This window comes from Odontesthes bonariensis, chromosome 15 (genome assembly GCF_027942865.1).
Source record: "Odontesthes bonariensis isolate fOdoBon6 chromosome 15, fOdoBon6.hap1, whole genome shotgun sequence".
NCBI lineage: Eukaryota > Metazoa > Chordata > Actinopteri > Atheriniformes > Atherinopsidae > Odontesthes > Odontesthes bonariensis.
The window spans coordinates 6,140,753-6,166,362 of record NC_134520.1 but is presented as its reverse complement, the minus strand read 5'-3'; the positions used below and the strand labels follow the sequence as shown (position 1 = coordinate 6,166,362).

Below are 25,610 nucleotides of genomic sequence, written 5' to 3'. Positions count from 1 at the left end.
AAGCTCCCCTTGACGCCCATCAACTCCTCATTTTTATTTATTAATTTTTGTTACAATATTTAACATGATATGATAATAGTGCCGAACCGGACCGGGGGACAGAGAGAGAGGGAAAGCGAAGAAGAGAAAAAAAGAACAGAAACATGAAGAGACAAACATAAAAAACAATGAAAAATCCGACAACCAGCTGCTACACCTGTAAAAACAAAACTGAAGACGAGTCACGGCTTTTGTGGGGAATCCAACCTTAGAAGCACCAGGAGCACCTGTAAGCAGACAAGCACAGAACAAACACACAAACAAAAAAAAACACAAGCAGCAGCAATCTCATATGATACACAGGTGACCTTAAACCACAGGACAGCACAACAACTGCTTAGTGAGCTGCTTAATGAATGTGAGTGTGAGTGTGAGTGTGTGTGCATGAACATGCAATACACGTAGATGGTCCCACATAATAACCATGCTTAAATATCAGTGTATAGTGGCATAATCCCCCCCCCCCCAGCAATCAGAAGCAGGCCGAGAAGGCCCCCAGACCCAGGCCACCAATAGCCCCTAAGGAGCACAGAACCCGGGAAGCCCATCATAGGGACGACCACGCATCCCCCCAGAAGACAGCAGAGGAAGCTCCCAGACAGAGCCCCCACAAGCATTGGGCAGAGCCCCCCCGGCGACCAGAGGCGGCAGCCTACCAGCCCCGCCAGGCCCCCGCCACCCAGACATGGGCCGCGCGCCGGAACCGGCCCCCGTGAGCCCAAACGCCACCAAAACCCCCCGGCAGGGGCCCCGCCCAACACCCGAGAGGGCCAGGCGCCCCAGACAGCCAACCGCAGTGGGCCAGCGCCTGCCCCAGTGCCCCTGGGCAAGCGCCCCGGGAGTCACGACGTGCCCACAGGTGGGTGAGGCCGCGAGCAGCGGGGAGAAGCAATGCCCCCCCCCCCATCAGGAACAGGACAAGCAGGCCAGAGGACAGCAGGACCCAGACCCAGACCCAGTCACCCCATAAATCATATAAGACAAAATAAAAAAAAATAAAAAAATAAAAACACACATCCACAAACACTCGCACAGCACATGCATCCATCCCCCACCTCCGCTGGAGTGTGGCGTAGCGGGCACATCCGGGGGCCAGCAGCCCCCCAGCCACCACAGACCCCGAACCAGCAGGACAACTCCTCCTCCTGGCCCCCCCGCCCCAGGCAGCAACCAGTCAACAGGGGTGCGGGAAGACCCCTCCCCTCTCCCCTCTGGCTCTTTGATATTTTCTAATAGTGAGCATTTAAAATTGAGGGGCAAGCAACCTTGTGGAACTGGGAGCGTGGCCCTCCGGGCAGCCTACATACCCAAAGAGCCCCGCCCACCAGATACCACTCAGTGCTATCGCCCCCCAAAACCTAATGTGTGTGTGTGTGTGTCTCATGATTGGTAATGTCTAAGGTGTAATTAAAACAAGGGCGGGGGGCTGCAGAGTGCAGCAAATGGGACCACCTACGTGGACCCATCCGCTGCCCCCCACAGAACACACCCGCCCTCAAACCCTACGTGTGTGAATGTGTGCTGTGTACAGGAGCCAGAAGGGAGAGGGGTATGGGGATCTAGAAGACCGGGGGAGAAAGGCTCCCCCGGAGAGGGCAGCCAAGTAATGGCTACAATAGGCACCCCTGTTTCCTGGGATCTGCCACAGAGCAGGAGGGCTCGATGTTCACCAGGTCCGGGGCCCGCAGCGTATTCGGGGAGCCACTTGGCAACCCGAAGGCACCCACACGCCCCACCCCAGACGGCCCCTACACATAAAGAAAAGAACAAAACAAAACAAAACACAACAAACAAAAACAAATAAACAACAAACAAACCACACAATCACTCCAGTCATAACAGCCCGGGCCTGAGACCCACCATCACCCAGGCCCACCCAAGCCGCCCCCAACTTTAAGTTATTTATTATGTTGTTGCGTCATTAGTCTTCCAAAGTAAGTCTTGCTGTTCTGGTCTTAGTCTGGTAGTTGTATTTGTCTTGTAGTCGTCATAGTCATAGTCATGGTTTCCCTATTTGCCTTGTTCTTCCATTTTCTGTTTTTGGATCTTGCCTATAACCCTTTTTGGTTATTTTAAAGATGCTATGTTCAAAGTCCCTCAGCCTACGGTGTCTGCATTTGGGTCCACCTGCTTTGCCACCCCAAAAACCTGACAGTATGTGCGTGTGAAAAATTACAAACATGTTGCAAATACTAAATAAGTGTTTGGCCCCACTCACTGCTAAAGTAAATACTTGAAACAACTTAAATAGTACTTTATTTTATGTCACACTTGGATGAATGGGTCATTTTTGACCCATGTGTGTAAATTCGATGTAGTAATATAAAAACTACTTTTGTTTACAAAGTATGAAATTAAAAATGAAAATAATGATCAGTGGTGATCAAAAACAAGATATTTAAAGAATACTTGGAATATTCAATCATAAATTAAATTGATTTCAAAAGATGGAACAAAAGAGAAACTCAGCCAGCATGAAATAACCTGGGAAATGAATGTGGGTAATTTTGGACCCATGTTGTGCATTAGAGGGGGTGTGCATATGTTGCGCATCAAAGGGTTGAAAAAAAAAAGAAGCTATTTTCTTTTCTTTCTTTTTTTAGTATAATCAAAAGGGATTAACTTGTCTAAATGATCATCTCCTCCCTTCTGGAAGGCAAAGCTACACAGAAGTTTACATTTTCTATAACCCAAAGATAGTTACAACCTGTCTGCAACTAAAGAAACTATGACCTTCAGAAACGGATCACCGGTAAAAAAAATGCTTGTGTTTTTCCCTACCCGCAGTGTCAATGTATTTTAAAAACGATAAACATACAAGCAAACCCCACTTAATGGCGGATGACATTTCCCTTTAGACTTAGAATACAATCTTCTTGTATTTCATTTAACTTTTTTCCTTCTCCAGAATGTTTTTCTGTGGGGTTGGATTTACAGTTCTGTCTGAGCAAGTCATGCATGACCTAAGATAAAAAGTTATTCAATCACCGATCATTTGTGAATTGATGTAAATATATGCTAAAGTAAGTGCAAAAAAATGATAAGAACATCTATAGTAGCTGAAATCCTCATCAGGCCACCTAATTTCATGTTAAACAATTGGAACAACACCCTCAGACAGGGATGCATTTCATCCATATCCTGTATGCTCTTTTTAATTCCACAGATCATAAATAAAAACTGTGATTTTTTTTTATACATAATCGCATGACATTTTATCCTGAAAATGTGACATATCTCCATGAAGCCTCTGTTATTTGCACCTCCAACAACACGACAGATATGGTTGCATGGTATAGTGGGATAGGTATGATGCAAGTGTATGCAAGAGAGCTTTGCAGTTGCAGTAGCATTGTTGCATAGTGGCTTTATAGCAGACATGACACCACAGTTGTGCTTGGCTTGGATAAATGTGTCTCAGCTCGAGTGTTTTTATTCTCATGAAATGATAATACAAACTGGCTGTCCTCCAGTGCTCACACAGAGCCGTGAAGGTGGCTATGCAAGATTAAGCATCGTGGTGGGGGGGGTCGCACAGTAAATTGTAATGTGGAAAAAAAACAAAAATCATCTCCACATCCATGTTTTGCTTAAACGGTAGCTTCCATCTTAAAAAAAGAAGAATTGGATGTTTGTCACTGTGATTATAGTCATATTATTGTTATTATTGACTAGTTACTATTACTATTACTAGTTGGACACTTTAGCAGCAAATGAATCTTGATCCTGATATCAACTCATTAGAAAATCAATTCCCAATTATTCATGATTTTACTGGTTCTGAAGAGTTTTGATATTCAAGTTAAGATGTTAAATTTACATAAAAATGTACACAGTAAATGTGAAATATAAGGTGGAATCGCTTAGATCACTTATGGGCATTTTTAGCTCTAGTTGTCAGCAGGATAGGTTAGAGATGCATGGTCTGCCTTCTAACAATATTCACTTGTTAAAAATTTAATGATGACATTAATAATTTCTCATGATCTAACATGTTCATGGTGGTCGTCTGTGTGTGGCTCTATATTTAAAACTGGAACCAGGAGAAATGGCTCACCATCAGCTACATCTTAATGCTTTTAACTTAATTTAGACTACCAATAATAATGATGTATAATTATACACTAAAAGTGTCTGAGGTTTTTTTCCAAAAAAAAGGATTAATTTCCTTTTATTATTTTTTCTGTTGGCTGGTTAAAGGAGGAGGTTGGTGTAATCTACCTGTCTTGTTTGGGGGACTCCCGTAGCCCAAAAGTGTATCGTGGATTCACTTATTCTCATTTTTGATCAATACTTGTATTAAGTTCAGTCAGAATTCTTTGAGGCAGTTTAGTTTAATTTCAGCAATGTTTGATCTGACTGAGCATAGAGGAAGTGTATAAATGACGTCTTGTCCCCACGCCAGCCTCTTTGAGTAAGTCCAGTGTGGTAGCTGGCATCGCCAAGGAAACAAGTGCGTGATCAAGCTGCTGATGCTCACTGCTGTCAAAGTGGGCGCTGAGCTGAATAACCTGAAACAGGAACACAACATAAACACCTACCTGTTTCAAATGTACAAAGTGTCACTATGTATCAATGAAATGTGGTCTTTTTAAGAATTTCTCAGAACAAGTACTAAAAGGAAACAGACAGTTCACCGGATCCCCTCTGTCCTCTGACCCGTTGCCCATCAGCCAGTACTGTACTTGGTCCAGTTGACCAGAGCTGCAGTTAACAGGCTTTCACTCATTTAGTCCTGATGACATTGTTTATTTGAAATAGCATGTCAGTGTTAATTTTCACTTTTTTGAAAATAGACGTGCTCTAGCATCAACAGTCTTATGTAACAGCTACAGATTTGCAGTTTTTTTTTTATTGAACATGGACAGAATTACATGTTATCACAATTGGCATCAGACATAGGCACAACGATACTTTAGTACAAAAAAAAAAATAATAATAATAATAATAAGGAATGTACATGCACAAGCACATGGACAATACAAACTATTCTCTCCAGGCCAACCCACATACCCCTTTTGTTAGTGTCTCCAAACAGTCCGGGCCCAGGTAAGTCATAAATGGCCCCCAGATTTTGTCAAAGTTGTAAGGTTCCTCTTTTAAGTAAAAGCTGAGGGCCTCAAGAGGCATGAATTCCAACACCCCATTTATCCACTGTGTTACATTGGGTGACTCTTCTGACACCCACTTTAACAGAATACATCTTCTGGCACAGAAAAGCAAAATTTTTACAAGTGTCAACTTGGTGGCAGGGATATCTGGGGGGTTCATACCCAGGATACAAAATAAAGGAGAGATGCAAATTGTTTTACCCAAAATGACATTGATTTCCTTAAGTACATCTCCCCAAAACGTATTAATGTGAGCACAATCCCATAGGCAGTGAATGTATGAGCCTTCCTCAATTTTGCACTTGTTACAAAACCTTGATAGGTCCGGGTTCATTTTATTACGTCGCAATGGGGTGATGTGTAGTCTGTGTGTGATTCTAAATTGTACCTCCTTTGCTTTATTGGTGGTAAAACAGCCATTTAGATTAACCCATAGCTCGTCCCAATCCTCTGTTTGTATTTGAACACCAAGGTCAGTCTCCCATTTTAAACGCACTGTCGTTGTGTTCTCTTTCATCACCTTGCAGAACTCTGTATAAATTCTTGTAACTAATTTTGAGTCATTTTCACCAGTGAATATAACCTCCAGGGGGGAAGTTGTACAACTAATCTGACACTTCTTGGCAGTGTTTACAACATAGCTACGCATTTGGAGATATCTAAAAAGTTGCATGGCTGGTATTTTTTTTTCAGTTATCAGCTGATTAAAGCTTAACACTGAGCCATTTACCCATATATCCCCTAATGTCCGAATACCTTTGTCATACCACACATTGAAAGAACCTTTCTCAAGACTGGGAGGGAAATCTGGATTGAAGTGCAGTGGGGTCAGTAAAGATGTGACTTCATTCTGGCCTTTTATTTTCTTTATCAACCTCCAAACTTTAAGTGTGTTTTGTAAAATAAAATCTCCTTTTACAGCTGAGCTTGCCCATTTCTTTGACGTGTATAGAATGTTCTTTAAAGGTATAGGGGATGTCTTCTCAGACTCTATATCCAGCCATGTGGATTCTGGATCCTCCTGAAACCAGTCTCGAATATATCTGCACTGACATGCCAATTGGTATAACTTAATGTCGGGAACAGCTAGACCACCCTTCCCTACTGGGAGTTGTAATCTTGCCAATTTCAATCTTGAGCCTTTGTTACGCCATAAAAAAGATATGAGTGCACTATTTAACTCTTTATAGGATGTGCGTGTCAGTATTATTGGAACCATTTGGAAGGGGTATAATAGACGTGGAAGTATGTTCATTTTGAATAGGTGCACCCTACCCAAAAGTGACAATGGCAGACCAGACCAGCGGGCAAGGTCTTGTTTAAAACGGCGAATAAGGGGGACAAAATTAGCCTTGTACAGATCAGGTAAGAGAGGAGTAATGTGAATGCCTAGATATGTAAACCCTGAGGGGGACCACCTAAATGGGGAGGCATCAGCAGATACACAGGGATTCTGCTTGGAAAGAGACATTGCCTCTGATTTGAGGTAGTTGATCTTATATCCAGAAAATGTAGAAAACATATCGATGAGTTCAATAATGCGACGGATAGAGTTTACAGGTTTGCTTATATATAATAAAATGTCATCAGCATTAAGTGAAATTTTATGCTGTTTCATTTGTGTCTGGATACCTTTAATGCAATCGTCTGTGCGGATAGCCTCTGCTAATGGCTCTATGGCTAGTGCAAAGAGGAGGGGGGACAATGGACACCCTTGAGCAGTACCCCGCCCAAGTGGAAAGACATTAGAACGTTTGCCGTTAGTTAGCACACTTGCTTTTGGCGCAGCATATAGTACTTTTACCCATTGTATAAAATTATCCCCAAGCCCAAAACACTCTAGAATATGAAATAAATAAGGCATTTCTATTCTGTCAAAGGCCTTTTCGGCATCCAGTGACACTACCAATGCTTTTTCTGTCATCCTGCTGCCATACTGTATTAAATTTAAAAGCCTCCTCACATTATTACAAGAGTTACGGCCCTTTATAAACCCTGTCTGGTCAGCAGACACTAGTTGTGGCATCACAGTCTCAAGTCGCATTGCTAATATTTTAGCTAACAGTTTTCTGTCTAAATTTAGCAGGGAAATTGGACGGAAGGATGCACATTCATCTGCTGGTCTACCCTTCTTGTGAATCAGAGAGATGCAAGCCTCATATACAGAGCTTGGGAAAATACCGTCTTCAAAGGACTGTCCCAATGCAGAGAGTAGTGGCTCTACTAAGCAGTCTTTAAATTCTTTAAAAAATTCTGCTGTTAGGCCATCAGGCCCAGGAGCCTTATTATTATTAAGTTGGCCTATTGCAATAAGAAGTTCTTCCTTACTAATTGGGTCGTTGAGTGATTTCCTCTCGTCTGAGGAAAGACAGGGCAACTCAATGGTAGACAGAAAATGCAGCATATGTTGTTTGGACTCATTTGTTGTCTCAGATTTATATAAATTCTCGTAAAAGGCCAGGAAGATAGCATTAATGTCCTTGTTATGATATTGTCTATTGCTGTGTTTGTCTTTTACAGCTGGTATAGCCTGTGCTTGTCTTTTTTCTCGTACTAAGTTTGCAAGGTATTTACTGGGCTTGTTCCCATGCTCATACATCCTCTGCTTACAAAAAAGTAAAGATTTCTCAGCCTCTGAAGTAAGAATGGTCTCAAGGGCTGTTTTAGTTGCATCAAGTTGTAACCGTATTTCAGGTAATGGACTGATATTAAACTTCCTCTGTAAATCTGATAATTGATTTTCCAGCTCCAGTCGCTTATTGGCTTGAGTTTTTTTTTTGGTGTGCCGTGTATGAGATAATGCCCCCTCGTATGAACGCTTTAGCTGTGTCCCATAAGAGTTGAGGTCTTACCTCGGGTGTTTTATTGACTGCCATAAAATATTGGAACTGTGCCCTCACAAATATTTTGAAATGAGGGTCTTTTAACAGATAATTTTTAAATCTCCATCCGCCATATTGTCTCTCGGCAGAACATGAAATTTCAAGAAATACTGGTGCATGGTCAGACATCAAAATATTTCCAATTGAGCATGAAATAACATTCCCCATTGACACTTTAGATGTAAAGAAATAATCAATTCTAGAGGAGGTCTTGTGTACATTTGAGTAAAATGTGTACTCTTTAGCATTGGGGTGTAATGTTCTCCAAGTGTCAAGCAGACCTAATTCAGAGAGGCATTGCAAGAGAGACTGACTGAAGCGAGAATTGAGCTGCCACTTATGGGACCTATCAAGGCGATGTAGACAACAGTTGAAGTCTCCACCCACCACTGAGGAGGTGAACAACCAGTCTGAGAGAATAGAGAATACATGCGTGTGGAATGTTATTGGATGGTTTGGAGGTGCATAAATATTCAAAAAAGATGTATATTCTCCATACAGAAGACCTTTGATTAAAACGTATCGACCACATTTATCTGTCCTGATCTCCACCTCAGATAGCGGAAGGGACTTGTGTATCAGAATGGCAACACCTCTACTCCTACTGTTAAAAGATGCATGATACACTTGACCTACCCAGTCTTTTTTTAATTTGAGGTGTTCTGAGTCACTTAAATGTGTTTCCTGTAACATAGCTATCTGAATCTTCTCTTTTTTAAGATAACTTAAGATTTTTTTCCGTTTAATTGGGTTATGGATGCCATGTACATTCCATGAGCACACCTTAAGGGCTGTTATAGCAATACTGATATATTGAAATGTAAGTAGTAAATAATTGTGGTGCACTTAAAATAATCACTTGTACCCTGTAATCTGCCATTTCTACCATAGATATACATAACATGAAATTGTTCTGTCCAAACAAAAAGAAGGAAAAAAAAACATATCAATAAAAATAACACACAAACTAAACCCTTAGAAACAAAACCCACCTCCCCCCCGACACTTCCATTCTCCCCGTAGAAGTGCACAAGTTGGTGCATTTAGCACTAAAACCATTGCTCCTTAACATAACATTATTGATCTGCAAACACTTACTCTGGAGCCCTGCCAAACAACAGTAACAACGTGATATAGTGTCCAAAAGTGTTTTTTTTTTTTTTTTTTTTATTTTAACTCTTGCCTTGACGCATCTTAGACAGCAGCCGACATGACGTGCGTAACGTTTTGATTCAGTCAGTAGTTTCACTGTCACGTTCGGCCCCAGCTGCTTCATCCATAATTGTCTCAAGAGCAGGGGCGATAGTGTTGGCAAAGAAAATCTCCGCCTCCTCTGGTTGTCAAAAACTTGTCGCTTACCTCGGAAGGTGATCTGCAGCTTTGCTGGGGGAATCAGGCCATACCGTAAACCAGGGAGATCTTTCATCTTGGCTTTTACATCCTTGAATGCAGCTCTCTTTTTCGCAACGTCTGGGGGCCAGTCCTGGAAGATGTGAACTCTGTTGTTTCGAAAAGTCAGCGCACCCTTCTCCCTTGATCGCCGAAGTATTTCTTGTCTCACCTGGTCGCGATGCACCCGAACGATGATCGGTCGAGGGGGACGTCTGGGGTCTCTCGCTCCGAGGCTTCTGTGCGCCCTGTCACAGATAAGCAGCTGATTTGGTTGCTTGGGCATGTCCAAAGTCTAACTGAAAAATTCCTCCATAAATTCTGTAATCCTTGGTCCCTCCGTATCCTCCGGGATGCCTATCACTCTTAAGTTTTGACGGCGACTACGAGATTCCAGGTCCTGTAGCTTCTCGCTAAGGGCAACATTTCCTTTAGCTAGCTGAGCACACAAACTCTCCAATTGTAATGTTCTGGAGTCAATATCGCCCAGTGAGTTTTCGACATCCGTCAAGCGTCCCCCAAAAGACATAACAGTTGTTTGTACCGCTGCAATCGAGGTGTGAGTCTCTTCCCTGAACTTTTCCAAAAGACTCATCACGTTAGCCAATGTCGGCTCGGTGTCATTAGCATTCACGTTGTCATCCGTGGTTGGGGTCGAAGCTTGGCTTTTCCCCTTGGTCTTTCTCGTTCCTGACATTTTGATAGTAGAATGTGTCACTGCGGTTTATACTGGCAGGTTTACAGCTGTTAACTATTAAGTTTGCATTAAATTATTGTCGAATGTTTCAGGAGCTGGTTTGGGACACGTCTACTCGCTAACCATGCTCAGCAGCGCCCCCTCTACAGATTTGCAGTTAAACATTGATTCGTTGGTTCAGACTTGTCCGAGCCACAGCAACTGATGATTTGATGATTATAGCAGGCAGCAAAGCAGACAGCCATGGGCTTGTGGAAAGTAAACATCCCTGAAAGAGGAACACTTTGCCATCTGCCTGATGACACAATAAGGGAGTGATTACATCGCTATTTCTGTAGATAAATGTATGATGAAGATACAGTATGAGTCATGATTCTAAGCAACCCATTTGAGTGTGAATATCACTGCAAATCTGCAAACCACATACAGTATTATAAGTGCTGTCGTAGCTGTGGTTATTTAAGTTAATTATTTTCAGAATATTGCTGACATATGAGTGGCCTGTCTGTAACTGACTATAAATCAGAAATATATCAGAAACAGTCCGTTAACACAGAAGATTAGAACCCTGGAAAAGTTGTTGTATTTCTGTGTTTGATTGCATGTTATATTGACTACAGCTGTACTCAAAAGAGCTGTGATCATAACGGCTTCTTCTTTGTTCTTTGCATCTGTAATGTGCATCGTTCAGTTGCTTTCAGAGGTTTTTAGAGTCAGTCCTGTGTCATTGATCCATGGATATGTTTTCCCTTCCAGGCCACAATTGGAATTGACTTCCTGTCGAAAACCATGTACTTGGAAGATCGAACGGTAAGGACAGAAGTTACAGCTGTATCATGTCATGACAGGGATGCTAGATTTTGGTCTTATGTTAGCTGTGCAGCAACAATTGTGTCATAATGTGTTTGTCTTTACATGCTCAGGCTATTCAGCAGTGTTGAGAACAGCATGTCATCCTCTTTGTGATGTGTAGATCAATTCTTTCTGCTGTTTTTGTGTTTAACATCGCAAAACAGTACAGCCTTGAGAATGAAAGGTCTATTTGGATGAATGGTGCCAAATGTGAATCTTGTGCTGTGTATGCGTGTCTGAAGGGAGCCTACTGTTTCCAGGCTCTCTGACAGTCTGAATAATCTTCCCCTCCTCAGCTTTCTCTCTCTGAACCCCAGGTGAGGTTGCAGCTCTGGGACACAGCAGGACAAGAGCGCTTCAGGAGCCTCATCCCCAGTTATATACGGGACTCCACTGTGGCTGTTGTGGTCTACGACATTACAAGTCAGTGTCCTTATTGATGCCCTTATTTTTGTATTTCACACATGGCTGAGTTAACTTGTTTTAAGGCTAATATCTTTTCTGTAACACGTGCAAATTTCCAACTGTAATCTAAATTGATTTACTTATTTTAGGAAGATGATGCACAACGTCTTCTAAAGTTTTACTTCTGATTAATATTTATGACAGATGGATTTCACAGTGTAAAAATCACTAAATCAAAACCTAGATATTTAGATTTTTCACTCACACCTTTGTTAAATTCTCTCAAGCCATTTGTGTTTTTCTTAAAAATGGGTCCATTTCGGGGGGTTTACTCTGCAGCTCCCTCTTCATAGTGCTCATTTCATCTAATTTTGGTTTAGTTTAGTTGTTGTGAAAAATGAATTAATGCACCCAAAGAGTGGGATGGACAATGGAACCATGGCTACTTGCTAACAAACTGACAAATGTAATGAAATTGAAAATATCAGTGGTTTGATTATGTATTTCAATAATCTTGATGCTCTTTAGCTCATCAAACTTTAGCTCATCAAACTTCATAGAGTTTAGTTCTTTAGCCTTAAACATTCTGTCATGTACATTTCTAGGCAACATCTAGTGAAACAGGAATAAAGAAATTATTTTCATAATGATTAGAGAGATGAAGAAGATCCCTGATCACAGTTTATTTGTATGAACGGAAATAGCAATGCATTTTGCTGCTGGCGTTTATTAAAAGTGTCGAGCTGAAATAACACTCATACACGGGCTACATGACCAGACATCCCAAGTCTCCCGGAAGCTCCGGGAGTCTCCCTGATATTGATAGTTAATCACGGATGCCCGCGAGTCGGATAAAATATCCCGGATTTTAGACTATTCGAGGGAGTTGTTTTTTTTTTGTCAATGCGAGTGAGAGCGTGCAGGCAACACAATAACTCGTGCACCATGCGCGTTTCGACTGCGCAGGCACGAGAGAGAGGGGTGTGGGGACAGGTGTGAAACCTGTGCGTATCTGTCCAAAGCGATGCTCTGTTCAACGAGCGTTCAAGGCGACTGCTGGTCAGAGGGCGCGCTGATTGGTTTAGTCAGCAAAATAAGCCAATAACGTTCGGTGTGGGAGGGCTTCGATTTACTCTCTGACAGTCACCTAAGTTACCACTCAAAACTGTGCATCCTGCCAAATGGCAGAGGGTGAATCCTCGAGTAAAAAATGAAAATATAAGACTCATTTTACAGCAGAATATACTAAAGTATACCCATGTGTAGAGAAGGTGAAGAATGATGACACCGTGGCGAGGTGCACAGTATGCAGTATTGCCCACGGCGGACTTAATGACTGTAAAACATGTGGAGGTAGGCTGAACGCGCCATCATCTGCATTTTATTTCTGTAGGTTAAATGCTATATATGTTATAAAATGTTATAAAATAAAGCAAAACGTATCAAATACTTATTTAAAGTATCAATACACATTTAGTTACTAAATTGTGTAGGCCTATATCTAACTAGCCAGCTACAGTATCTAACTATCTATATCCAGCCTGTCTAAGCCTTTTAAAAAATCCCCAATTTAATATGTTGATAAAAAGGCAAAATTAGAGACCCCCAAAATTAAATGGGCGCGGGAGGGGGGGGTTTCGATAAGCATGTCCCTGAAATGAGTTTTTGGAACTTGGGATGTCTGCATGACTCATCAACTCTCTTTCTCTTACCTGGAACTTTTCATTTTTTAATTTGAGACCTAGGCTCATATATATGGAATGCCATTTTAGTCAATATTGATAAGAACAAATCAACGAAAAATAGATAAATAGAATATATATGTGAAATTATGTGAAATTAATAAATGTGCTCGTGATATGAAGAAATATTCAGATATATGCTAATGAAATAAGTAGACCTGTGGAAAAAAACTGAAGCAAATAACTATGGAAATATAGATGGGATAAAGAACAATAAACATGTGTTTCTATTTTGAAAATTAAAATTTTATTCTAAAGACACGTTTATTTCCCAACTCCTTTAACATCCATTTCTTATATTCAGATAAATGGGTGTGGTTATCTACTCAGAGTAAATTAACCACCATCTCCATCAAAAGCAGCACCAGTCAAGTGTCCATGAGTGAGACCCTGAACCCCACATTTCCCCTTTTCCAGATTGGTTTTGTATATTTTTGGAATTAGTCAGACAAGGTCACAGTCCGACAGGGCAGCGTAAATGTTATTTATGCAAAATCCAGTCCATTCAACTATTCAGAAACCATCTTTCTCCATTTTACACATTGAGGACATATCCCTGTCTAACTAACTCTTGCACCTTAAAATGTGCAACAGTGGTGCCAGACTTGGATAAGCACACCTTCTTATTTGAATGTAGGAAGTGTAAACAAAAAATGACAGAAATACCTCCTGGTTTCCTGCCTTTGGAGGTTTTTCAAGCATGTCCAAGTGGGAGGAGACCCCAGGAAAGACTCATGCTGGAGGGAGTGCATATCCCTTCTGGCTTGGGGCACCTTGGGATCATCCATTTGGAGCTCGAGAGGGATGTCTGAGTTTACCTCCTGGACCTGTTGCCTCTGTGACCTGACCTCAGATAAATGGAAGAAAATTAATTGGATGGAAATAAAAAGGGCTAGAAAATAAATGTGGCATTAATGAATAAACATCCTCTGTTTTTAGATGAAAGCCCCCAGAAATAAGTTAAAGTTTTTGTGTGAATAATTGATTTAAGATTGAATTATGGCCTTTATTTATTTGATTCTGATTGATCCCATAAATGTCTTCACTCTTGCTATGATTTAGCTCCTCTTAAGAAGCTCTTACCTCTTGCAACTGTTGGCTGAATTGTAAATGTGATAAACATTTAAAGTTGCTTATGTTTGGCTCTCAGTAAGGAGCTGTCTGTCCTTTTTTGGTGGTTGTTTGTGGTTACACAAATCCCAACTCTAAGCTCCTTAACTAAGTCTCAGCTGTCTCAAACTGACATTTTGTCGACATGCAACGACTTGTCATGTGAAAATAAATTTAATTCCTAACTTCAAAGAAAGACATGAGTTGGCATCCAACCACAAACCATGTTCTGTGTTCACCTTGGAAAAGACTTGGGTCTTGTCTCATCAAATTCCCTCTCCAAGATTGTGAGACGACTCTCAGTCTGCATGTCGGCAACTCGATGATAGTTACAAGGTCAAACTTTAACATGCAGTGGACCTGGATGTCCGACATTGATTTATTATGTCATTTCTGTACTGTATGTATTATATCATCTGGGTTTTAGTTGTTACTTTATGGTTTGTTAAAGACTGCGTTCATATAGTATTTGGTATAAAGCCATTAGCACCTTGTTATTCAGTTGTTTAATACTTTTATTCAGATTTATTTAACTTACTAACTACTTTTTTGTCGGCCATGTCAACAATAACTACGTATGTCATCGTTACCTGTATTAATTGTTGTATTAAGAGCAGCATCACTGGACCACTGTTCATGCATTTCACACTACTTTAGTTGTATATACAGTATAATTTTACTGTGCTTTATTTCTTCAGATGTCAATTCATTCCAGCAGACATCGAAATGGATTGATGATGTGAGAACAGAGAGAGGAAGTGATGTCATCATCATGCTCGTTGGCAATAAAACAGACTTAGCAGACAAGAGGTATGTGCATGCTACTGACAGTAGCTCCGAACTTCAGCTTTTCTTTTTAGGTCTCAACACCATGACTCGCATAATATGGAGAGTGTCAGTGTGCCTCGAAGCTTCAAGAATAAGTCTATATATTAATGAAAGAGAACTGATCACCTCAAGACTGGGAGTCTTTATGAATTTAATATGAATACCACCTCATTGGTATAAGAAACCATGCATGAGAAATATCTTTGTTACACAAGTATTCTAAAAAATACATTTAGTAGCTTTACCAGATAAATTATGTTCAGTGTTATTGTGTTGACAATGGTTGGACATGAGGCTTCTCAGCTGATTGTTACTGGAGCTCTTCCTGTCAGATCATTTGCTTTGAAATGAGTATTCCTTACTTGCAGAAATTCATCAGTAGTAGAGAATCTGGTGACCCTTGAGTCATAAGCTGTAGGCACAAAAATAATTCATTTTTATGTGTAATTTATATAGTTTAAATAAGTATATATCTTGTGTAGCCATTAAGAGAAGGTTGGAAAATGCAGATGAGATGGGATGTGTTATGAAGCTGAAAGTGAAGACAAATTGATTTGGAAAGAGAACGCTTAGAGAAGAAAGGTACTAAAAGACACAAAGCTGAGATGTGCAGTCGTGGAATAGTAGGAGAATATAAACGGGATAACCAACACACAGCCTTGTGTTCTGTGGTAAATTATATTCATGGTGCATGAGTACAAAATATAGTATCGTAACAGATTTCAGATGCGCACCAATCAGCAGAATTAGTAAAATTGTTTGAAAATACCATTTTTGGTTCTCCTTCTAACATTGGCTTCTTTTCCTGAAATCCTATACAAGCACAGAAAGTAATTTTAAAAAAGTTTGATCTATTATTCTTGCTCTTTCTTCAGTGTAAACTTTATTTATTCATTAAGTTTCTTGAGATACACTGAAAAGCACAAGCTAGCTTAGTTATACTATTTACCATAAAGAGTAATTACTTAGATCAGCAAATGCCAAATTTAATCCTTGTGCAGTGACTGCTGAAGCAGTGGAATAAAACTGCAAGCAATACATTAACACAGTCATATATTCCAGCGTTTACTTGGTTGCAGTCGGTGACTTTGCTTCTGGATTGTATACACTGCACCTTTTAGTACTGGGATCAAACTTCCATACATCATGACATTGTAATTTCCTCTCATCAAGAATATCTTGTTAAGATTTCTTTACAGTCCTCCATAGGTCTGTATACGTTCTTATTAGTCTTAGTATGGATGCTGGAAAACAGTTCCTTTAAAGTATCCCTCTTCTTGCCAAATATGCGGCCAAACTGAATGTGAGGTTTGCCACAGATAATCTGACCTTGTGTGTTAAGTCATTTCATTCTTAAATTCTGCATCAGCTCACAGCCGCAGAGAGAAATTCCCATGGTGTCTTACTTCAATGTATGTCAGTAACAGAGGGGAAAGCAGGAACGTGCTGTTGATGGCAGTTTCTAGGATATATCTCACTGGACATGTGAATAAAAGCTTGCTGCTCCCAGAACAACAGGTGGAAAGAACGAGCTTTGGTTTAACACAACAATGAGATGAAGTAGGTGATATAAGAGTGCTCATGAATATGCAAAGGTGTCCCACGCAAAGTGATTCAATTATGCAAAATGACCCGTGACATTAAACTTCTGCAAAGTGTGCAGTGGAATTACTTTTAAAGCTGCAGTCTGCAACTCTTTTTCAAGCATAATGCCTGGAACTGTCCGGGGATTCTGAAAGTAGTACATTAAATACCCCAATACAAAAAAAATGAGTTCTCTAGGTCCCCTATATGTCCCGCTAGGTCCCTCCAAAGCCAGCAGGTTTGTTTACAAAATTGCAGACCGGACCGGTAAAAGGTAACCAATCAGGTTTACGAGCTGGGCTCTGCTGCCTGTCAATCACCGATTGTGCACGCGCGATACAGGGTAGGCTCGTCCCCACGCTTATTTATCTGGACTATTGAACTTCATTACGGGCTAGTCTACTTACTGTGTCTTCCATGATCGCAAATGACAGGTGAGTTGATGAATGAGGAGTCTTGTAAGCGCATCTGGCGTGCACGTCTACGTGCACGAGATCTGTTTCGACCTCACTCTGACCGTCACTACGGTCTTAAAAAGGAATGATCACCTTCGTTCTGCCTATCACCGAAACCATATGTCAAAAACGTCACGCCCGTGACCTCCGGAAGCAGAACGACCTGCGTTAACAAATAGCAGGGATTGCTCCCGGTTCAGTCTCTCACCTTGATCGCCTCAAAACCGGACCAGGTAAGAAGCAGATATTTTTTGCAAAGGCTACACAGTCACAGAATTCACTACCCGAGGGTAACAGGTGCCTTGTGTCCCTGTGAATTGGACTGTGCAGTTAAGCTAATATCACGTTGCCGTGAGCCTGCTTTAATTGCGTTCGCGCTCTGTTGCAGATCACCGTAGCGCTTCACTTGTTTTGTTATTTATTGTTTGTTATACGTTGCGTGCCCTATACCGCTGTTCGCAGCCGTGGGGTTAGTGTGCGCCTGCTAGGTGCGTTCGCGCACTGGTGCGGGCCGCCAGAGGAAGATTATTAAGTGCTGTTGGTTACCACTAAGTGAGCCTTCTTAACGCGTTTGCATACGTACGGGCCACCCTAGCGCTACACTTGCATATATTTTGTATTGCCGGTAGCATATTGTTTTCTAAGGTAGTGTGTTGTTTAAGTTTCACATTACTCTACCGCTGTTGTAACTGGTTGTAGTAAGCCAGTAGGTGAATGCGTGCACTGTCGCGGGTAAGCAAGTGCATTTGGGCATTTTTTGTTGTTTAAAAAAAAAAAAAAACACTCAGTTCTGCACCTGCATATTTGTTTGTTCTGTGTGTTACTTTGGCCACTGGAATTTTTCAGGTAAGTAGCCAGATAAGGTAAGGATTATTGTTATAAATAAATGAGTGTTGTTCAGGTAAGTACAGATTGGTGCTTACTGATTATTGTTTACTGTTTCAGTGGTGACATAAATAAATAAATTAATTAATTAATTAAGTGGTTTATCAAACAGCACCCTATAGCCGCTGTTCGCAGCCGTTGGGTTGAGTGTGTGCCGGTTAGGTGCGTTCGCGCGCTGTTGCCGGCCACCAGCTTTTTTCCTGCAACTCGCCATAATGGCCTCGCACCACTGCAGAGTCTGCATGGTTGCGATGAGCACCGCAGACGGGCACAGGGAGTGCCCTACTTGCCTTGGGGCCGCCCACGTGTTGGAGGACGTGGACAACCCCTGCAGTGCAGCAGTTGACCTGCTTAGGGGGGAACGACTTCGCCGTGCCAACCTGGTGTCTGGTCACATGCATGAAGGCAGGGCGGAAGGGCGACGCTCACCCCATCGGTCGGCCCGAAAACATGGGCATAAGCGTACGCGCAAATGCTCAAGGGACCGGCAGCGTGAGTCCCCCCATAGGTCTGACCAGGAAGGGGCCTCCAGAGCTGCGAAGCGCCCTGTTCCAGCTGAGGCAGCAGAGGGCGGCAGTGCGGGGTTAGCCCATATCCTCTCAGCTCTTCAGGGGCTATCAAGGAGGATGGACAGGCTAGAAGGCCATCAAGGCCCGCCATCCCTACCGCCATCCCTACCGCCGGGCCAGGAGGGTCCCCCCTTACGCAGGCCTGAGAGCCATGGTGAGGAGGAGGACTGGGCCGATACAGACGTGCTGTCCCTCCACGCGTCACAGACCTCTGACGCCACAGGTGGAGGCAGCCGTGGTGGTGAACTACACACTGGCTCTAGAGGTGAGCCCACAGTCGTGGGGGAGATACCGGTAAGCCATCTGCTGTCAAGGGTATTGTGTGCCTCTAAAATTCTAGGCCTTCAGCCCCCCACACCAGACCCAGCCCCTTATGGGGGTGTTTGGGAGGGTGTATCTCACGCTAGCCCCCCACCTTCTATTCCCGTGGCGGAGGACTACACCAAGATGCTGAGGACCGCTTGGGGTAAGACCTTGCAGCGGCCCCAGTTTAACCCAGGCTGCCGTCAGTTGGCAATGGCTGTATACCCTGCTGAAACAGGGCTGGGAGACATGCCACCAGTGGAGGCGTCAGTTGCCTCTTGGACGTCACTTGGGCCTGCGCGGGCATCCCCTAATCCACGTTGCCCGCGTAAGGAGTGTGCAAAGACAGACCGCCTGGTCAGTAGGTCTTTTAACGCTTCGGCACGAGCAGCCCGTATGGGCAATGCCCTTGCTATGACGCTGGCGGCTCTGCGTAAGACGCTAGACCCGGCAGACGGAGATGCCATGGCCCTGGTGGAGGCTGCGCTATCTGCTCACTCCCAGCTCACACGGGATGTAGGAGACTCGATGGCCTCGGCAGTGTTGTGCCGTCGTCAGGTGTGGCTTGCGCAAACCTGTCTGCCAGAGGCTATTAAAGCAGAGCTGATTAACCTCCCTGTGGCACCTGGGTGTGTTTTTCATCCAGGATCCCAGGAGGTGCTGGACCGTGCCGAACGTGCCGCAGCATCAAGGGAGGCTGTCCAACGGGTAGGCGTTAGAGCAGCTCCCGGCGTCTACAGAGCAGCAGGGGGTAGGTTCAGGCAACGGCAGCCCGGCCGGCCTCCTCAGGCTAGTATCGCTCAGGGCCAGCGCTTTCAGGCAGTTACCCAGGGGCCAGCCCCACATCCCCAGTTCAGGGGGAGGCGGGGAGCAAAACCAAACAGGGGCAGAAACACAGGCCGGGGCGGTGGCCCGGCGTAGCAGTCAGGGGCTGCCCGTCGGATGCCCTTCCCAGCTGTCTCGGATCTCCTGGGAGGGGATTGTGCCAGACCCTTGGGTCGTGACAATGGTTGCCCACGGGTACCGGCTACAATTTCGACGGCGGCCCCCAGTTTTTTCAGGGGTCAGAATAACAGCTGTAAGAGACCCAATTTTAAAGTCCGTACTCGACAACGAGGTTCGAGAACTACTTTTAAAAGGGGCTATCTCGGAGGTACCACCCAGCGCACAGCGAGCTGGGTTTTATTCCAAATATTTTATTGTGCCCAAAAAGGACGGCGGTCATCGGCCTGTCCTCGACCTCAGGCCCCTAAATCAATACCTCAAGGTGCTGCCATTCAAAATGGTTCACACCGCAGTGGTAATACGATCAATCCAGCAGGGGGAGTGGTTTACGTCTCTGGACCTGAAGGACGCATATTTTCATGTCCCAATCTGCCCAGAACACAGGCCATACCTCCGTTTCGCCTTTCGAGGCAGGGCGTTCCAGTTTCAGGTCCTTCCTTTCGGCCTCTCCCTGGCCCCAAGAGTTTTCAGTCGTGTGGTGTCCGCTGCACTAGCCCCCCTCCAGGCACAGGGTTTGAAGATACTACCGTACTTAGACGATTGGCTCGTTTGCGCCCATTCTCAAGAGCAAGTGGTGCGCGACACGGAGACACTGCTGGCCCACATCCAGTTCCTGGGCTTCGTGGTAAATTGGAAGAAATCCAATTTGCGGCCCCGCCAACAGGCAGAATTCCTGGGTATCCTCCTAGATTCAGCCCACATGAAAGCGTCTCTCACTGGCCGGAGAGTAGACAGCCTAATAGAGGCCCTGAAGTGCTTTCGGCTCGGCGGACTAGTTACCGCCCACAGAGTCCAAAGGTTGCTGGGCTTGATGGCTGCGGCAGCCGTCGTGGTTCCTCTTGGCCTGCTGAGGTCACGTCCCTTCCAATGCTGGTTCAATGCGTTCCGACTCCACCCGAGAGACGACAGGAAGGTCAGGCTGCGTGTTTCTCGGGCTTGCATCCGAGCCCTGCGTCCTTGGAGGAGCAGGGAGTTCCTGCTCAGTGGCGTCCCCCTGGGGGGTCATCCTCACAGGAGACAGGTCATCTCGACAGATGCATCCCTAACGGGCTGGGGGGCTGTCTGGGAAGGACGTTCAGTGTGGGGCATTTGGCAACCTCCATGGACGTCGGAACATATCAATGTTCTCGAACTGAAGGCCATTCACCTTGCGCTACAGCGGTTCCTGCCAACATTGCAGCACAGCCATGTTCTGGTGAGATCGGACAACACCTCTGCGGTGTATCACGTCAACCACCAGGGGGGGACAAAGTCCCAGAAATGCCTCCAAGTGGCGGAGGAGCTCCTAACATGGGCATGGCCACGACTGGCGTCACTGAGGGCTGTGCACGTCCCGGGCGTGGAGAACGGCGCGGCCGACATGCTCTCCAGGACTGGTCCACTCCCGGGAGAATGGAGACTGCACACAGATGTGGTCAACCAGATCTGGATGCGGTACAGGGTTGCGCAAGTGGACCTGTTTGCGTCAGCAGAAACGACCCACTGCCCGGAGTGGTACTCCCTCAGGGGGCAGGGGGGCAGTTTGGGCCTGGATGCTCTATCGAAAGAGTGGCCAATAGGCTTACTGTACGCTTTTCCTCCTCTCCCTCTCATCCCTCAGGTTCTACAGAGGATCAAGGAGGGCCAACACACAGTCCTGCTGGTTGCCCCACGTTGGCCAGCGAGACCCTGGTTCTCGGACCTGCTCCAGTTACTGCAGGGTCAGCCATGGCGGTTGCCAAGCAGAGCAGATCTGCTGTCACAAGCAGACGGGAAGGTCTGGCATCCGAACCCAGCCGCCCTGCGCCTTTGGGTTTGGCCGTTGCAGAGCCGGTCGCTGATCGCTTAGGTGAGTCTGTACAGGAGACACTCAACAACGCCAGGGCCCCATCTACTCGAGCCAGTTATGCGCTCAGATGGAGAATTTTTTCTGACTGGTGCCGTAGTATGGATATTGAGCCAGCAGCAACTTGCCCTGTGCCTCATGTGTTACGCTTCTTGCAGTCCCAACTGGATCAAGGCAAGGCGGTTAGTACGGTGAAAGTCTATGCTTCAGCCATTTCCGCTTTCCACCAGGGGGCGAACAACGGGCCTCTCGGAAGGCATCCTTTGGTTGGCCAGTTCTTGAAAGGGGCGCGCCGGTTACGTCCAGTTCGTACCCTACGGGCTCCAGGCTGGGACCTTCCGATGGTTTTAACTTCACTCACGGAGGCTCCGTACGAGCCCATTTCGGATTCCGATCCACGCTCTTTGTCTCTCAAGACTGCTTTCCTTCTGGCTCTCTGCTCAGCAAGACGAGTCGGGGAACTGTGTGCCCTCTCTGTCAGTGACGACTGCCTCAGATGGAGGGAAGGCGGCACTGGTGTGTCACTGTGGCCAAATCCAGCCTTTTTACCAAAGGTTATTAACAGGCAGTCCATCAACCATGTTCTGGAGGTGGATCAGTTTCAGCCTGCCTCTGCCTCACAGGCAGAGCAGGAGAAGTTACTCACCTTGTGCCCAGTGAGATCCTTGAGGGCTTATCTGGCCCTTACACAGCCACTGAGGAGAGCACACTCCCAACTGTTTGTCTGCTATGGGGCAGCAAAAAGGGGGTTGCCTCTTTCAAAGCAAAGGCTGTCCCATTGGCTAGTAGAGGTTATTTCCCATGCCTATAAGGCACGGGGGATGCAAGCCCCTCCTGGTATGAGAGCTCATTCTACCAGAAGTATGGCAACGTCCTGGGCTGCCCTCAGGGGAGTACCAGCAGACGATATCTGTGCAGCGGCCTCATGGTCTACGCCATGCACTTTTACTAGGTTTTATAGGGTGGATGTAACTCGCCCAGCTTCGGTCGGCGACGCCGCCCTCATGTCCGTGACCGAGCGAGGTTTTAATAATTAGCTTTTATGTCCTTCGCGACCATTTTGGTATTTGTCATCCCTTTTTAAGACCGTAGTGACGGTCAGAGTGAGGTCGAAACAGATCGTGAGTTACGAATGTAACTACGGATCTGTGAGACCGAGGGATGACCGTCACTATCTTTTGTCGCTCAGAACAGCCTGAGGCGCTCAAGGTAGGAGACTGAACCGGGAGCAATCCCTGCTATTTGTTAACGCAGGTCGTTCTGCTTCCGGAGGTCACGGGCGTGACGTTTTTGACATATGGTTTCGGTGATAGGCAGAACGAAGGTGATCATTCCTTTTTAAGACCGTAGTGACGGTCATCCCTCGGTCTCACAGATCCGTAGTTACATTCGTAACTCACGTTCTCATGTGTTTTGATGGGGCGGGACAGGAAGTTGAATAACTTTTTATTTTTCGGTTAAAAAATAAGCATTTCTTGCATTTTGCGACTACGGAGGTCACCGTTTTCAACTTCAAGCGTTCTGATAGATCATGTAAACTCTTAAAATGCCAAAAAGTAGGACTTTACGTATGACAACAACAAATCCTGCAGACTGCAGCTTTAAAGATGGACCTCCAGCAGAAGAGAAGCTGAAATAGTTTCACCTTTTTCATTTATTCATGCTTAATTTGCTGCTGTTTAGTTGGATCTTAATGTGGTCTGGAAGTTGACGCCCCAGTAAATGTGCTTCGGTAAATAAGTAAAGGCTGTTTACTACATTAACATCAGCATCATCTCTTTATTTGCTTCTTCCTAAAGGAAAATAGGCCTTTTTGTTATTTTAACTGTTTAAGCTTTTAGGTTTTTGCCAAAAGGTTTATGCTTCAATCATAAAAAATAGCATTAAACTCCTCAGGGTTCAGAGCTTTTGGTTTCAAGAAGGGTAATCTAAAAAAAAATTACTGTAATCACAATTGTTTATTTATTTTTTAAATGTGTTACCAGGGTCAAATGGAATAGATTATCAAGCACTATGCAGGAGCACCTCTAAGAGCAGAGCTCTCTGTGTTGGCCGATATTGTTTTTATTGTATTTTCAGCTGCATTTGAATAAAGCTACAAATCTGAATTTTGAGTTTCAAAACGTAATCATATTTTAACTACTGATTTGATCTATTGTTCTTATATCTTTCTTTTTTGTTTAAAATTTAAATCGTGCTTTTTATTTCTACTGTCTCTGTAAAGCACTTTGAATCACCTGGTTGTTGAATTGTGCTATACAAATAAACTTGCCTTGCCTTGCCTTGTTCACTGGTGTGAGATGGAGCTTTTCACAATGCTCAGTGCTCATAGGGGAGTCTAGGTGCTGTGCTTTTCCTGGAGCTCAGCATGATGGAAATCTGATGTGCAGCATCAACCAAGCAGAACCTGGTGTGATGTACACTGACAGGAAAACACTCAGGCGTTTTTCAACTGTTAAACTCGGGGCATTGTTCTATTCTTTTGTTCAAAACTGTGACAAAGAGACTGCTGGAAAGTTTCTCACAAAGTTTGTCGATTCATTTAATGCATGGATTGAGATAGAATAGTACACAAATGTATTTTGTATAATGTTTTTTATATTTAAAGTAGACAAGTCTATAATACATCATCCATGTGGTAAGTAGTTGTCTGCGGATGTGTGTTAAAACTGTGTTCAGTGTTTCTTCTGAACATTAATGTAGCTAAAGTTTACTGATTTTAGTTTAGTTTTGGTCTTCACCAGCTCCTGAAAGAAATCTCACTGTTCAGTGCAAAAGATGTCACAGTGGTCCTCTGCTGTGTCGTGCTGAAGCTTTCAGTGTCTGAAAACTGATATAATAAAAAAATCCAGTCCTGGAACTACCATCTAGTTTCTCAGTGATGGACTTTTCAGGTTGGCTGTATCGACACCTTTTGTTGCCACTGTTGTTAAACTGAGTCAACATATAAGTCCCTGTCCATTTTGAGATCCTGATAGGAGGACAAAAACTGCACAACCAGGGGCTGTTTACTAAACATGTTAAGAAAAGTAGTCATTCAAGAACCATGTCATTAAAAAAAACATGACTTGAGTGAACCAAACAAATGAGTTTAATCTTAAACAGCCCCAGAGGTTGAGTGTGGATCTAACTAATCCAGTATGGCAAAAATCAGTTGTAATAGGAGAATTAATTTATCAATTAAATCATAACAATAAGGTTATTAATGTCTGGTAAATAACATGAAACAGATGAACAAACTGCTGTTGTATTGTGCATTTTGTCAGTTGTGATGCAGAGCGTTAAAGTAAAATGTCTGGAGAATATAAAAGATGTTGCAAAGGAGCCATTGTGTAAAGAAATAATGTGAGTAAACAATAATGTGTGAGAGTCTGACTTTTACAATGTTTCTTTCAAGTGTTTTTATGAGAGCAATCAACCACTACTTCAACTTCCTCTGACTCGCAATCTGTGTGAAGCAGAGGGAGATCGTAATCTTTTCATCATGAACCCGCATCTCAAAAACTTTGCCAAGCAAACACGACACAAAACAAAACAGAGCAAGTGAGCTAATCATTCTTCACATATTTAGCTCAAACGCAATAACGCTAAGTCACCATGTGTTAAGATTAAGTGTTCAATGTGGTTTCCTTTTTTTTTTTTTTTTTTTTTTGATTAAACTTTATTTATTATGGTGAAAGTGTGTTTTATCTAATTGTTGACGTGTGACATGGTATGATAAATAAGGGGTCCACACAGTGTCAGGCCATAAAAACAAGTCAGAAGCACATTGTTTAAGGTTCACACTCTCCTCTAGTGCTACTTTAAGTAGCGACTTCGATACAACCTGAAATTAAATCTTAGGCAATTTAGTCAGTGATGACAGAAAAACTGTAGATTTTTTAAATGTAATATCGAATATACATTTGTTACTGCTCCTTGTTAAAATA

General features: G+C 43.7%; 1 protein-coding gene across 3 annotated transcripts in view; it reads left to right on the top strand.

Annotated features, from left to right (window-relative positions):
- rab6ba (RAB6B, member RAS oncogene family a) overlaps positions 1–25,610 on the top strand; it is a 107,652-nt gene that overhangs the window by 73,585 nt on the left and 8,457 nt on the right. For 2 of the 3 annotated variants that reach the window (XM_075484847.1, XM_075484849.1), the window contains exons 3-5: positions 10,875–10,928; positions 11,267–11,393; positions 14,926–15,037. In XM_075484847.1, coding sequence (XP_075340962.1) covers positions 10,875–10,928; positions 11,267–11,393; positions 14,926–15,037 — 293 coding nt within the window. The remainder of the gene's footprint in view (positions 1–10,874; positions 10,929–11,266; positions 11,394–14,925; positions 15,038–25,610) is intronic. The other variant, XM_075484848.1, reaches the window with a different exon arrangement.